General features: G+C 43.5%; 1 protein-coding gene across 1 annotated transcript in view; it reads right to left on the bottom strand.

Moving 5' to 3' along the window:
- CES5A (carboxylesterase 5A) overlaps window positions 1-12,852 on the bottom strand; it is a gene marked incomplete at both ends in the record, with an annotated part of 267,282 nt that overhangs the window by 8,254 nt on the left and 246,176 nt on the right. Inside the window, 4 exon segments of the mRNA XM_082677811.1 lie at window positions 3,818-3,965; window positions 6,923-6,991; window positions 9,721-9,861; window positions 11,204-11,308. Of these exon segments, the coding sequence (XP_082533937.1) occupies window positions 3,818-3,965; window positions 6,923-6,991; window positions 9,721-9,861; window positions 11,204-11,308 (463 nt within the window).

Below are 12,852 nucleotides of genomic sequence, written 5' to 3'. Positions count from 1 at the left end.
TCAAAGTATGTTCTGATTTTCCCTGTGATTTCTTCTTTGACCTATTGATTATTTAAGAGTTTGTTGTTAAAAACTATTTTGTAGCAAAGCACACTATCAACAAAATAATAAGGCAATCCACAGAATGGGAGAAAATGTTTGCAAATCATTTATCTGATAAAAGATTAATATATCTAGAGTATGTAAAGAACTCCTAAAACTCAGTAACAACAACACAAAAACCAGCTAAATTCAAAAATAGGCAAAGAACTTGAATAAACATTTCTCCAAAGAATATATACAAATGGGTAATAAGCACATGAAAAGATATTCGATATCAACATCACTAATTCTTAGGGAAATGCAAATCATAACCACAATAAGATACCATTTCACACCTATTACAATGGCTATTACTTAAAAATGATAATAACAAGTGTTGGTAAAAATGTGGAAAACTTGGAACCCTGTGCATTATAAGTGCACAATGTAAAATGGTGCAGCCACTGTGGAAAACAATAGAACAGTTCCTCAAAAAATTAAACATAGAATAACCACATGATCCAGCAATTACACCTCTGGGTATGCACCCCAAGAAGTGAAAGCCACAACTTGAACAGATATTTGTATACCAATGTTCATGGAAGCATTATTCACAACAACCAAAGGTGGAAACAGCCCAAATGTCCATTGATGGCCGAAAGGATAAACCAAATGTGTTATATACATACCATAGAATATTATTCAGTCTTAGAAAAGAATGAAATTCTGATACATGATACAACATGGATGAACTTTAAAGGCATTACGCCAAGTGAATTAAGCCAGATACAGAAGGACAAATATTATATGATTCAACTTATATGAAGTGCCTAGAATAGTCAAATTCATAGAGACAGAAGGAGTGGGGAGTTATTTTTTAATGGGTACAGAGTTTCAATTTGGGATGATGAAAATGTTCTGGAGATGGATGGACAGTGGTAAGGTTGCACAATAATGTGAATGAACTTTAATTCCACTGAACTGTACACTTAAAAATTATTAAAATGGTAAAAATTTTTGTTATGCATATTTTGCCACAATTTTCTAAACTATAAAAAAGTGCCATTTAATTTATAAACATTTGTGAATTTTCCAGATTTCCTTTCGTTATTGATTTCTAACTTCATTCCACTGTGGTTGGAAAAGACACTCTGTATGATTTACATCTTTTTAAAAGTTACTGAGACTTGTTTTGTGGTCCAGTATATGGTCTATAGCTGAGGATGTTCCATGTGTGCTTGAGAAGAATATGCAATGTGCTGTTGTTAGGTGAAGTGTTCTTTATGTTTCTGTTTAATGTAGTTGGTTTATAGTATTGTTCAAGTTTTCTATTTCCTTGTCTATCTTTTGTATAGTTGTTCTAGTATTGAAAGTGGGGTTGAAGTCTCCAACTATTAATGTAAAACTGTCTGTTTCTCCCTTTGATTCTGTCATTTTTTGCTTCATATATTTTGGGGCTCTGTTGTAAGGTACATCTGGGTTTTTAATTGCTATATCTTCTTGATGGATTCACTATTTTATCCTTATATAATGTGCTTCTCTGTCTCTTTTAGTCTGGAACAATTTCTCTGTAACTATTTAGCCTTAAAGTCTATTTTGTCTGATTTAAGTATTGCCACTACAACTCTCTTTTGGTTACTGTTTGCATGGAATGTATCTTTTGCCATCCTTTCACTTCCAACCTATTTGTATCTTTGATTCTAAAGTGAGTGTCTTGTAGAAAGCATATAGTTGGATTACTTTTTTTTAATCCATTCGTTCTGCAATCACTGCATTCTGAGATCTTAAAGACAGTCTCTTCAGCAAGTGGCATTGAGAAAGCTGGACAGCCACACGTAAATCAAAGAAGTTAGAACACACCCTCACACCATACAAAAAAATAAACTCAAAATGGCTTAAAGATTTAAATATAAGACATGACACCATAAAACTTCTAGAAGACAACATAGGCAAAACATTCTCTGACATAAATTGAAACAATGTTTTCTTAGGTCAGTCTCCCAAGGGAATGGAAATAAAAGCAAAAATAAACGAATGGGACCTAATCAAACTAACAAGCTTTTGTACAGCAAAGGAAACCATAAACAAAACAAGAAGACAACCTATGGACTTGGATAAAATGTTTGCAAATGATGCGACTGACAAGGGCTTAATTTCCAAAATAAACAAACAGTTAATATAACTCAACAACAACAACAAAAAAAACAAACAACCCAATCAAAAAATGGGCAGAAGACCTAAATAGACATTTCTCCAAAAAGACATACTCATGGCCAACAGGCACATGAAAAGATGCTCAGCATCACTAATTATTAGAGAAATGCAAATCAAAACTACAATGGGATACCATTTCACACCGGTCAGAATGGCCATCATTAAAAAGTCTACAAATAACAAATGCTGGAAAGGGTGTGGAGAAAAGGGAACCCTCCTACACTGTTGGTGAGAATATAAGTTTGTGCAGCCACTATGGAAAACAGTATGGAATTTCCTCAAAAAACTAAAAATAGGTCTTCCCTGGTGGCGCAGTGGTTGAGAGTCCGCCTGCCGATGCAGGGGACGCGGGTTCGTGTCCCGGTCCTGGAGGATCCCACATGCCACGAAGCGGCTGGGCCCGTGAACCATGGCCGCTGAGCCTGCACGTCCGGAGCCTGTGCTCCACAACGGGAGAGGCCACAACAGTGAGAGGCACGTGTACCACAAAAAAACAAAACAAAACAAAACAAAACCTAAAAATAAAGTTGGCATATGATCCAGTAATCCCACACCTGGGCTTATATCTGGACAAAAGTATAATTCAAAAAGATACATGCACCCCCTATGTTCATAGCAGCACTATTCACAATAGCCAAAACATGGAAACAACCTAAATGTCCATCGACAGATGAATGGATAAACAAGATGTAGGGTGTATATATATATATATATTACTCAGCCATAAAAAGAATGAAATAATGCCATTTTCAGCAACATGAATGGACCTAGATATTATCATACTAAGTGAAGAAAGTCAGAAAGAGAAAGACAAATACCATATGAGATTCCACTTATATGTGGTATCTAAAATATGACAACAAATGAACTTATCTATGAAACAAACAGACTCAGACATAGAGAATAGACATGTGGTTGCCAAGCGGGAGGGGGGTGGGGAGGGATGGAGTGGGAGATTGGGGTTAGCAGTTGCAAACTATTATATATAGAATAGATAAACAACAAGGTCCTACTGTATAGCACAGGGAAGTATATTCAATATCCTGTGATAAACCATAATGGAAGAGAATATTAAAAAGAATATATATATACACATATATATATCTGAATCACTTTGCTGTACAGCAGAAATTTGCACAACTTTGTAAATCAACTACACTTCAATTTAAAAAATAAATAAAAATAAAAATTGTTTAAAAAGAAAGAAGGGCAGGTTTGCTTCCCCACGAGTAATCTTCTCTTTCTGATTGCTCCACTACTGCTTAGAGTTAAGATATTTGGGAAGACACTTCCGAAGAGGAAGGAAAGTGGGGTCCAGGCCCCAGAAAATATGCAGGGGTAGAGCTTTTCTACATGGTCCTGAAGAAGGGGAAGGAATATAAACAACAAGGACTGATCAACATTCCTGAACTCTGAAAGGCAGGGGAACTGCAAAGGTCAGCATGCAGGGCTATATCCCAGACAGCCTTGGGAACTCCCTCTCATCAAAGGAACAGAAGGCCAGAGCAGGTAGACAGTCAGCAGGCAACAGGGATCCCTGCAGCCACCAGCCTTGCAGGGGGAGCGGTGCTAGGAGACTCACCTCTGTGATATTGAGCTGTTACCAGCTCAGGGAGCACAAAGAACACATCTCCAAGCAAATCCAGGAAGCGATTTCGTATATCAATCAGAGAGTGTTTGTTGTAGAAATATTCATTAGCCACAAGGTATAAATACTGGACAGGGATGTGCTGTAAAACATCATGGTTGCAAGAGATCTAGGTCAACAGCAACAGCCAACACACAGCAACAACAGTCAAACATTTGCCTTTGCAGGCAAAATTCTAAGTGCTTTACATGCATTGTCTCATTTAATCCACACAGTGACCCTATGATGCAAGTATCAAAATCAGCCCCATTTGACAGGTGAAGGAACTGAGGTTTAGAGAGGTTAAGTAGTTTGTCCAAAGTGGTGGAACCATGATTCCTTCACAAGTCTATCTGCATCCAAATCTCATTCTCTAATCACAGTATGCACGCCTCTCTGAAATATTTCAGAAACAGCCACCCCTGGGCAGATCTGGCTAAGTTGTTTGTGCGGCCCAGTGCAAAGTGAAAAATGTGAGGTCCTTGTTCAAAAACTCTAAGAATTTCAAGGTAGTGACAACAGAACATTCAACCAAGTATAGGACTCTTCTAAGCATGAGGCCCTTTGAACTACACAGGTTGTACACTCCTGAGGCTGGCCCTGCTCCTGGTACCAGCACTGTCTCCAGACATTTACTCTTTGATCTAAGCGAGTTGGTCTCTTGGAGTTACCTCTTCTATGAAAAAAAAACTTGTTGTTTATTTATTGTTGTTGTTGTTCAACAACAATTGTTGTTCAGAGGATCACACAAGATACAAAAAGAAAAGCATGCTGCCTGGCACAGAGCAGGCCTTCAGTTCTGTCAGTTCCCTCTGAAACCCATTGCCAAGTCCTTTAACAGAGCATCCCATGCTTTTTTTTTTTTTTTTGCGGTACATGGGCTTCTCACCGTTGTGGCCTCTCCCATTGCGGAGCACAGGCTCCAGACGCGCAGGCTCAGCGGCCATGGCTCACGGGCCGAGCCGCTCCGCGACATGTGGGATCTTCCCGGACCGGGGCACGAACCCACGTCCCCTGCATTGGCAGGCGGATTCTCAACCACTGCGCCACCAGGGAAGCCCCATCCCATGCTTTTTTGACCTGACACCAGGCTGCCTCCCAGTCTTCAGTCCTTCAATGTGGCCCCAGCACAAATGCCAGAGGATGGAAGGGAAACATCATAAAGGTTCAAGGTCTGCCACATTGGTGATGTTCTTGGGAGTCTGGTGCTCTGGGGAACACTGGGAAAAGTTACTGCACCTCAACCCCCTAACACTAAGACAGAGGTACAGCCCTTCGTAGGTTTCTTTGAGATTTGGAGGCAGCGTATACCACGCCAGGGAATGCTGCTGGGACACATTCACTGGGTCCTCTGAAGGCCGACTGCTTTCAATCAGGCCCAGAGCAAGTGAGGGCTCTGCAGCAGGCCCAGGTTCTGGTGTAAGTTCCCCTGCGTGGCCCATAGGACCAGCAGACACCTTGGTGCTTGAGGTATCCAAGGGGGGTACATATGCCATGTGGAGCCTCTGGCGAGCCCCAGCTGGGCAGTCACAGTGCAGACCCCTAGGGTTCTGGAGCAAAACTATGGCTTCTGCATGAGAAAACTACTTACCATTTGGAAAGTACTTCCTGCCTTGCTACTGGGAGGAAGAGAGACTGCGTGCCCTTCTGGTCCTCCTGCAGCTTCCCACACACCCTACTTCCCACCTGCTAGGACCTAGCTCAGGATACCTTCTCCTCTGGAAATGCCCTCCTGCTCAAATGTTCCCCTTTGCTAAGGCCCAGATCAATGGCCTCCTCCTCCATGAGGCCATCTCCAATCCAGCCTGAGAAATTCCTCTAACATATTTTAAATATCTGAAACCTTCATCTCAACTCTCATCACCAGACAACCAAGACTCACCAAACATCCCCTCTAAGCCTTAGGACCTGATGGATCCCTTGCCTTCAGTCTGGGCCACTCTGCAGCCATAGGGCTATTTCTGAAGTGGAAGTCAAAGCATGCTTCTCGTTTTCTGTTCCCAGCCCCCAGAATAAACTTTCTATTCCTTCCATAGCATGAAACAGCTGCCAGCATCCTCCCATGCTGCAGCCAGCCTCTTCCACTGATCTCCTTACACTTCTCTGCTCCTAACTGGTCCTCTCAGCTCCTGTGGCTCCCCTCAGTCCTGCTCCTCCATTAACCAGACAAACTTAATTCATCCTCCAAAGCCTTCCTCCCCGAGGAAGCCACCTGCTCCCTCCTGCGGGCACCACAGGGCCTCGAACACATCTCTGCTCTGGTGTGTACAGCACCGTACCAAAGTGCCCGGTCATGTCCATCCACCGCAAGTCTCTAAGTCCCTCAAGTGCAGGGGGAGTGCCTGCTTATCACTGCACCCAGTGCCTCGGGAAGTTCTGGGGCATGTGGATGCATAAGAAACATTTGTTCAATAAAAAATGAATGAAATGAATCTGCCACAAAATACACACTGAATAAATGTTTATGGAAAGAAGAAAGGAAGGAAGGAAAGAAATCCATCTCTATATCCTAGTGTCTAGGATAAATATATCTCTATATCCCTAGTGCAGGGAGTGAGTGAGTAATGGTCCTTGGTATTGCTAGAACCTAGTACAGTGCCTGGCTGGTATGCAGGTATGTAGTGAATATGGGTCCCTAGTCCCAGGTGGTTTTCAGAATTCAGAGCTTTTCCATTCGTAGACAGATAATTCAGTACATATGCTGCATATTATGTGATATGTTCAGGGGTGGGGGGATGGGGCAGCACCCCAGCCCCCACATTAATATGCCCACAGAGAAACATATGGTGGGATAAAGTGAATGAACGTATAGCAACAATAAAGACCAATGGCTACGTATCGGTCTAGGTCAATATTGGCTGCCATGTGAGTTACAAGAAACCTTTGGGTTGTCAGCGCGATTTGGATGTTGAGATTGTGGATAAGGGATTGCAGAGCTCTGCTTAGTAAAGATCTACTAAATGAACGAATGAGGAAGATCTGTACCCCCAGAGCTACCCCTGTGTGTGACCCAAGGAGGTTTGTGAAATGAATGGATCTTGGAGAGTCAGGCTCACTTACCAGGATTGAGTGTATCAACTGCAGGGCGAGGGACTTGTTGGAGCCCCCGAGGATCTCAGGAAACTCCTTCTGTGGAAAGAAGCAGGTGCCCCCTCTGTGAGCACAGCAGGTCATCAGAAGGGAAACTGGTCTCCCTGAGGGCCCAGACACCCACCTTTCAGAGGGGAGGCTGGCAAGAGCAGGAACCCTTTCAGCCCCCAGGGGTCCATGTGTAAGGAGCAGCCTCAGTGGGTTGGTTGAGCAACGAAGTTTCTTCTCCTCCCATTTGATAAGAGGCAGCCATTCCCTGTCATACCTGCAGTCCTGTGGGAGCTGAGTGGCTGCCCTGTGGAAGGCCATGCTATGGACTGAGTGCGTCCCCTACCAAATTCCTATGTTGAACACCCAGAATGTGACTGTATATGGAGAGAGGGTCTTTAAAGAGGTCCTTAAGCTAAAATGAGGACAGTAGGGTAGGCCCTAATCCAGTCCGATTGATGTCCTTATAAGAAGAGGAAATTTGGACGTGCAGAGACTCCAGGGGTGCGCACGCATAGGAAAGACCTTGTGAGGACACAGCAAGAAGGCGGCCACCCGCAAGCCAAGGAAGGCGGCCTCAGAGGAAACCAAACCTGCTAGCACCTTGATCTTGGACTTCTAGCCTCTAGAACATTGAGAAAATAAATTTCTGTCGTTTAAGCCACTAGTCTGTGTTATTTTGTTATGGCAGCCCTAGGAAACTAATACAGGCCACCACTTGGCTTCAACAGCAAGTTAAAAGAGAGGTTGAAAATCTCAAAACTAGTGGTTTATTTATTGCTCTCTTTCTAAAGACCTCTGTCATTAGAGTCTCAGAAGCCCGCAGTTGTCAGGGGCAGGCAGCTTAGTGAGGCTGCAGAGAGGATGGTTAAAACCACAGGGGCTGCTTGGTACAGAGTAAGAGCTACGAGCAATTGTTTTTAAAATGACCCTTCCCTAGCCAATATCACAGCTTAAAAACATGAGGGGGTAGAAGTAGTATTCACTTGTCAAATGAATTTCTCTGGTATATTTTCTGCTGAAAATCTTGGGGTAACGAGTCATGACAGATATTTAAACATATCTGTCTTCTCCCAGAGTCATTGAAATAATCCACAAGTACATTTTAACTACAAGAACCCTCTATGTACGTTCAGGAGCTAGGATTGGTTTTTGGAGATTTCCTATGGTCTCAAACAACCAGCAATGGTCACACAGAATGACAGTACCCATGCAGCCTCTTGTGCATGCAGACCTGGGCACCAAGTTCTGGTCTCCCACTTGAATAATTCCAATATCTAACATTTACTGAGCACTTAGACTATATGCCAGGCTATCTGACGTGTACCTGTGAGGTGGGTAATAACATTAGCCCTATTTCATAGATGAGGGAACAGAGGTTCAGAGAGGTTAGGGAGCTCCCTAAAGGTCACACAGCAGATAAACAGAGAACTCAGCATTTACAGGCAGAGCCTAAATACACAAAATCTATACACTGCTGTCTCCTCTCTAGCTAAGAGTCACATTAGTCTCAGTTTCTTTAGCTGCAAAATGGGGATAATAATGCCTGTTTGCAAGTTGCACAGACAACATGCACTTGGCTTATGGAAGGCACTCAGTCACAGTGGTTATGGTGGCGTGGCTATTATCAGTAGCAGCTGCCTTCCTTTTTCTAGCACAGATCCAGAAAGCATTAAAAGACCTGACTTAAGCCACAGCCTGTGACTCAGTTGCCTCATTTACAACGAGGGAAAAAATCCCCAACCTTATTTACCCCAAAACATTGCTCTATGTGTCAAATTAATAATTACCAGAACATGCCTTTAACAGCTCAGTGAACTCAGGGTTCTGATTCTGATTCTAACGTGTCACCAACTAGCCTTGTAACTCGACAAACTTCTGTATTTCATAACCGCACTTCCCCCAGCTTGCAAGGTAGAGGTTGGTCTGCAGAAATGAGCTTTGATATATTAAGAATTGAGCACTCTGCTCTTCTGAGGACAGACGAAAAGCTTATTTCGAATGGGGAGGGTCTTCTCAAACTACAGGGTCAAGAAATCATGGCTCCTACTCAGCATTCAGGCCTCAGCTCAAATGATCCCTCCTCAGAGAAGCCTTTCCTGACCCCTGCTTCCCTCCCTAAAGAAGCCTCCTCTTCCCAGTCTATGTCCTTCCTAGCACTTAGACTCTCTGAAACCATCCTTTCAATCTTACATGTCACCCGTCTCTCCCCTTGAGAATGTAAGCTGGAAAAAAGCAGGAACCATGTGACTTGCTCACTGCCGAATGCTGGTTTTTTATGAGTGCAGGGCACACAGTAAATGCTTGGTTCATACTTGTTGAATGAATGAAACAATTCAATAATTTTGCAACTTGCACTGCCTTAGAGAGCGTTCTTGGAAATCAAATACCAGAACCAAGGCTGGACATGAGAGTGTAAAGGACTGAAGTTTTCTAAACCTGTATGAGTTTCACCTTTGAGGTAGTAGCAGTGCTTATTTGAAACAATCATTTGTAATGTTTTGAACAAAGTTCAAACGGGTCCAATCCTCTCTTATTTTTTTGTAGAGTTGTTTCTTTAAACCTATACGAGGAGCAGGGTGGACACTTGCTACGGCTGCCCCCAATCCACAGTTCTCTTCCTTCAGAGAGAGGAAAGATGAGAAGTACACCCAAGCTGCGTACTTGGGTGATGGGCTCCAGCCCTCATAACTGGGTGAAATCTCTGGGAGTACCCAGTGTGAAGCAAACAGCTGCCTCACTGCTGAGGGAGCAGAAGGAGGCACAGCAGGAATTCTTACCATGGGCAGCAGGAAGCCACACTCGGGGTTATTGACTCCGATGATAGAAGGAACTGGCTTAAATGATTTTTGAGCCAATAGGTCTAACGGGTCATGAGGAAAGAAAAAGCCATCAACCACTCGAGTGAAAGACTTGGTTTTCTGAAATAAGGAAGAAGAGAAAAATCGGCAGCTGTTTCTCTTCACGAAATCTGCTGTCCCCAAACCCTAGCCTAGCTGGGCCAACCCACTATAGCAAAGGGCATTAAGAAGGGAAAAATAAGCCACTCTTGGCCCATCCCAACGCCTCAGTGCTGCCTGGCCAGCTCTGCCATTCATTTAGGCAAAGGGGCTCACCTTTTCTGGGCCTTAATTTCCTCATCTGCTAAATAGGGATAATAACAGTAATAACCTAAGAAATATAACACCCCTGCACAACGGTTCTCAGAGCGTGGCTCCTGGATCAGCAGCGTCAGCATCGCCTGGGAACTTGTTAGAAATGCAAATTCTCATGTCCCATCCCAGACCTGCTGAATACAAAACTCTGGGGGGTGCAGCCCAGCAAACAGCCCTCCAGGAGAGTCTGATGCATGCTCAAGTGTGGAACCACCGGCCAAATGCAATGGGCAGAGTGGTGAGGGGAGGGGATGGCCAGGGTAGTGTGGGTTGGTGTGAGCATCTTCCTGAGGCGTCTTCCTCAGCCCTGGGCCTTGGATCTGGATGGATATTTCTTGGGTCTTAGGAAGCAACACCTGGCTCTATTCATGATTTCTTTTTAGGTCTCTGTTCTGGGACTGGGGGTAGAAGGGAGCACACAAGAGAGCTTTCACACTACACTGGGTCAAGAACTTATTACCCATTTCCTGGACCCTAGTAAAACTCACAGCAGATTCTCAATCCATGCCAAATAACTATCTAACAAATGTTAGAATCGAACAGGTAAGGACCTCATTCTCTCAAGGACTACCAGAGGGTCTCAAGATTGGAAGATTAGACATAAAAGATCATCCAGTCCAATGAATCATTCTGTGATTGAAATTTGTCAGCAGTCATGTAGACCCTCTTGCATACCTACAGAGGTGGGTATCTCACTGCCTTCTAAAGGAGCTGGTCCTTTTTCAGACAGCTGAGTTTTTAGAAAGTTCTTGGTCATCTCAAGCCAAAATGGCTTCCCAGCTTCCAGCTCTTGATCTGGACTTTAGTTTCTAGTGGCCTGTGAAGCAAATGTGGTCTCTCTTCCCAGTGAGATGCCTTCAATGATATAGAGACAACCTTTGTATTTTGTTGGGTCTTATCCAAGCTAAGCAGCACCCTGGCTTGTCAATGTCCTTAAATTACCTATAAGGGTTCTATACGCCACATTGCTTTTTTACAGCCGTTATTATGAATCCCCAAACCCCATCTGTCCAAGTCCCAAATCAAACTAAATAAGAGAGTGGTAGGATTTGTCTACCACTCCATTCAAAGGGTAACACTGTCCCCAAACTCTCCCCTCCCTCTTCACCTGGTTGATGCTCAGCAACTCCTTGGAGGATTTTGCCCACAGGCACTGTAGCAGGGCCACAGAGTCTGACACATTGCAAGCACAAATATCTGCAACCATCTGCAACTATTTCCAGAGAAGGAACAGGTCAGCGCACAGGACTGAAAGCCTCCAGGAAAATGAAAGTTGGAAAATGTCCTCAATCCAGCCCCAGGCTGTGCTTTCTATATGAAGTCCAGCTGCTGCCTCTCCCCACCCCCATGTGCCCATAATGGAATGCACACACTGAGGACAGGTTGGCACTGCATCATCCTTATGCTCTTGCCTGACCCTCCTTGTCATCTTTAGCAACCACCAGAGCTGGATCCATCTCAGCTTATCAGCTCTGCTCCAGCCCCACCCCAGCCTGGAACATCTGAACATGCCCTGAGCATCCTTTTTCTGTCTCTACACCAATTCCATTCATTCTTTGAGGCCCAAGTCCCATCTTTTCCAGGATATTCTTTTAGATGATTGCAGCCCCCATGAGCCCCTTCCTCTTCTAATCTCCTGTTACTCCAAGTGTCCTCACCTCCTCTACCCAGCTCTTCGCTAAACTCCTTCTTGCCCTGTCATTGGACTTCCCACATGTGTAGAACTTGTCCCTTGAGAGTGGTGGTCCTCACTCTTCTGGGAGTCATGGATGCTCTGAGAATCCAATGGAAGCTACAGACCTTCTCTCTGGAAAATGCACAAACATAGAGTCTCCATACAACTGTAGGAGTTCTAGGACCACCTCTCCAACTCTCCATGGATTCCAGGTTAAAAATCCTTGCCATAAAAAGATTATAGTCTTCTCAAGTTAGTATATGTCTTCTCCACTTATAAACCCATGGGTCTTAAAATAGAGCAGAGAAAACAATGAACACTCAATATGTGTGTGGCGAATGCACAAACTAAAAAAAGCTTGATATATCATGTTACCAAAATCAATATTCCCTGTGTATTGAGCGTATTTTTTTTTTTTTTACCATATTATAACTCCATGTTCCCACTCTTGGTGTAAGTTGTTATTTTCTACAAGGTGTTTAAGAAAATGCACCACTAAAGTGAATAATACCCAGGAGATGGCTCCACAGTCCAGGGCTTAATTAATATTCATTGAATGAATCAGCTCATTCGTGGACTCATTCATTCAGCAAACATTTATAATCACCTAATATACACCAGACATTATGCTGGGACATGAAAGATATAGAGACCTTGGTCTCTAGGTCCTCTTATCTGGTACAGCACTAAGACAAGATGATAGATGACAAATATCTAGGGCATATGCCTCACTTCCCCCTCACAATCTCACGCCAGACAGCATTTATCAGTCACAGCATTATTTCACACTGAGCTGGAAACAACCTCAGAATCTTTCTTAACATAGTACTCTAGGTGGAGTAGATTTAGTACAGGAGAAAAGCCGTACATAATACAGAGGACTGAATTATATATCACAAGCAAAGAGTAATGGATAAGATGTAAGAACTATTACACATATGCTTATACACACACACATACACACTCAGGCACACCAGCAGTAGTGAATTGCGTACCTGGACCCATCTCCTATTGAACCAGCCCTTCCATGGAGCAACAAGGGTCACCTTGGGCCAACATCAGATCCTTTGGTCATGGTCAGT

The sequence above is a fragment of the Grampus griseus genome (genome assembly GCF_964374135.1).
Source record: "Grampus griseus genome assembly, chromosome: 19".
NCBI classification, from domain to species: Eukaryota; Metazoa; Chordata; class Mammalia; order Artiodactyla; family Delphinidae; genus Grampus; species Grampus griseus.
Note: the sequence above shows the minus strand (reverse complement) of the source record. Positions and strands in the feature narration are given on the sequence as shown.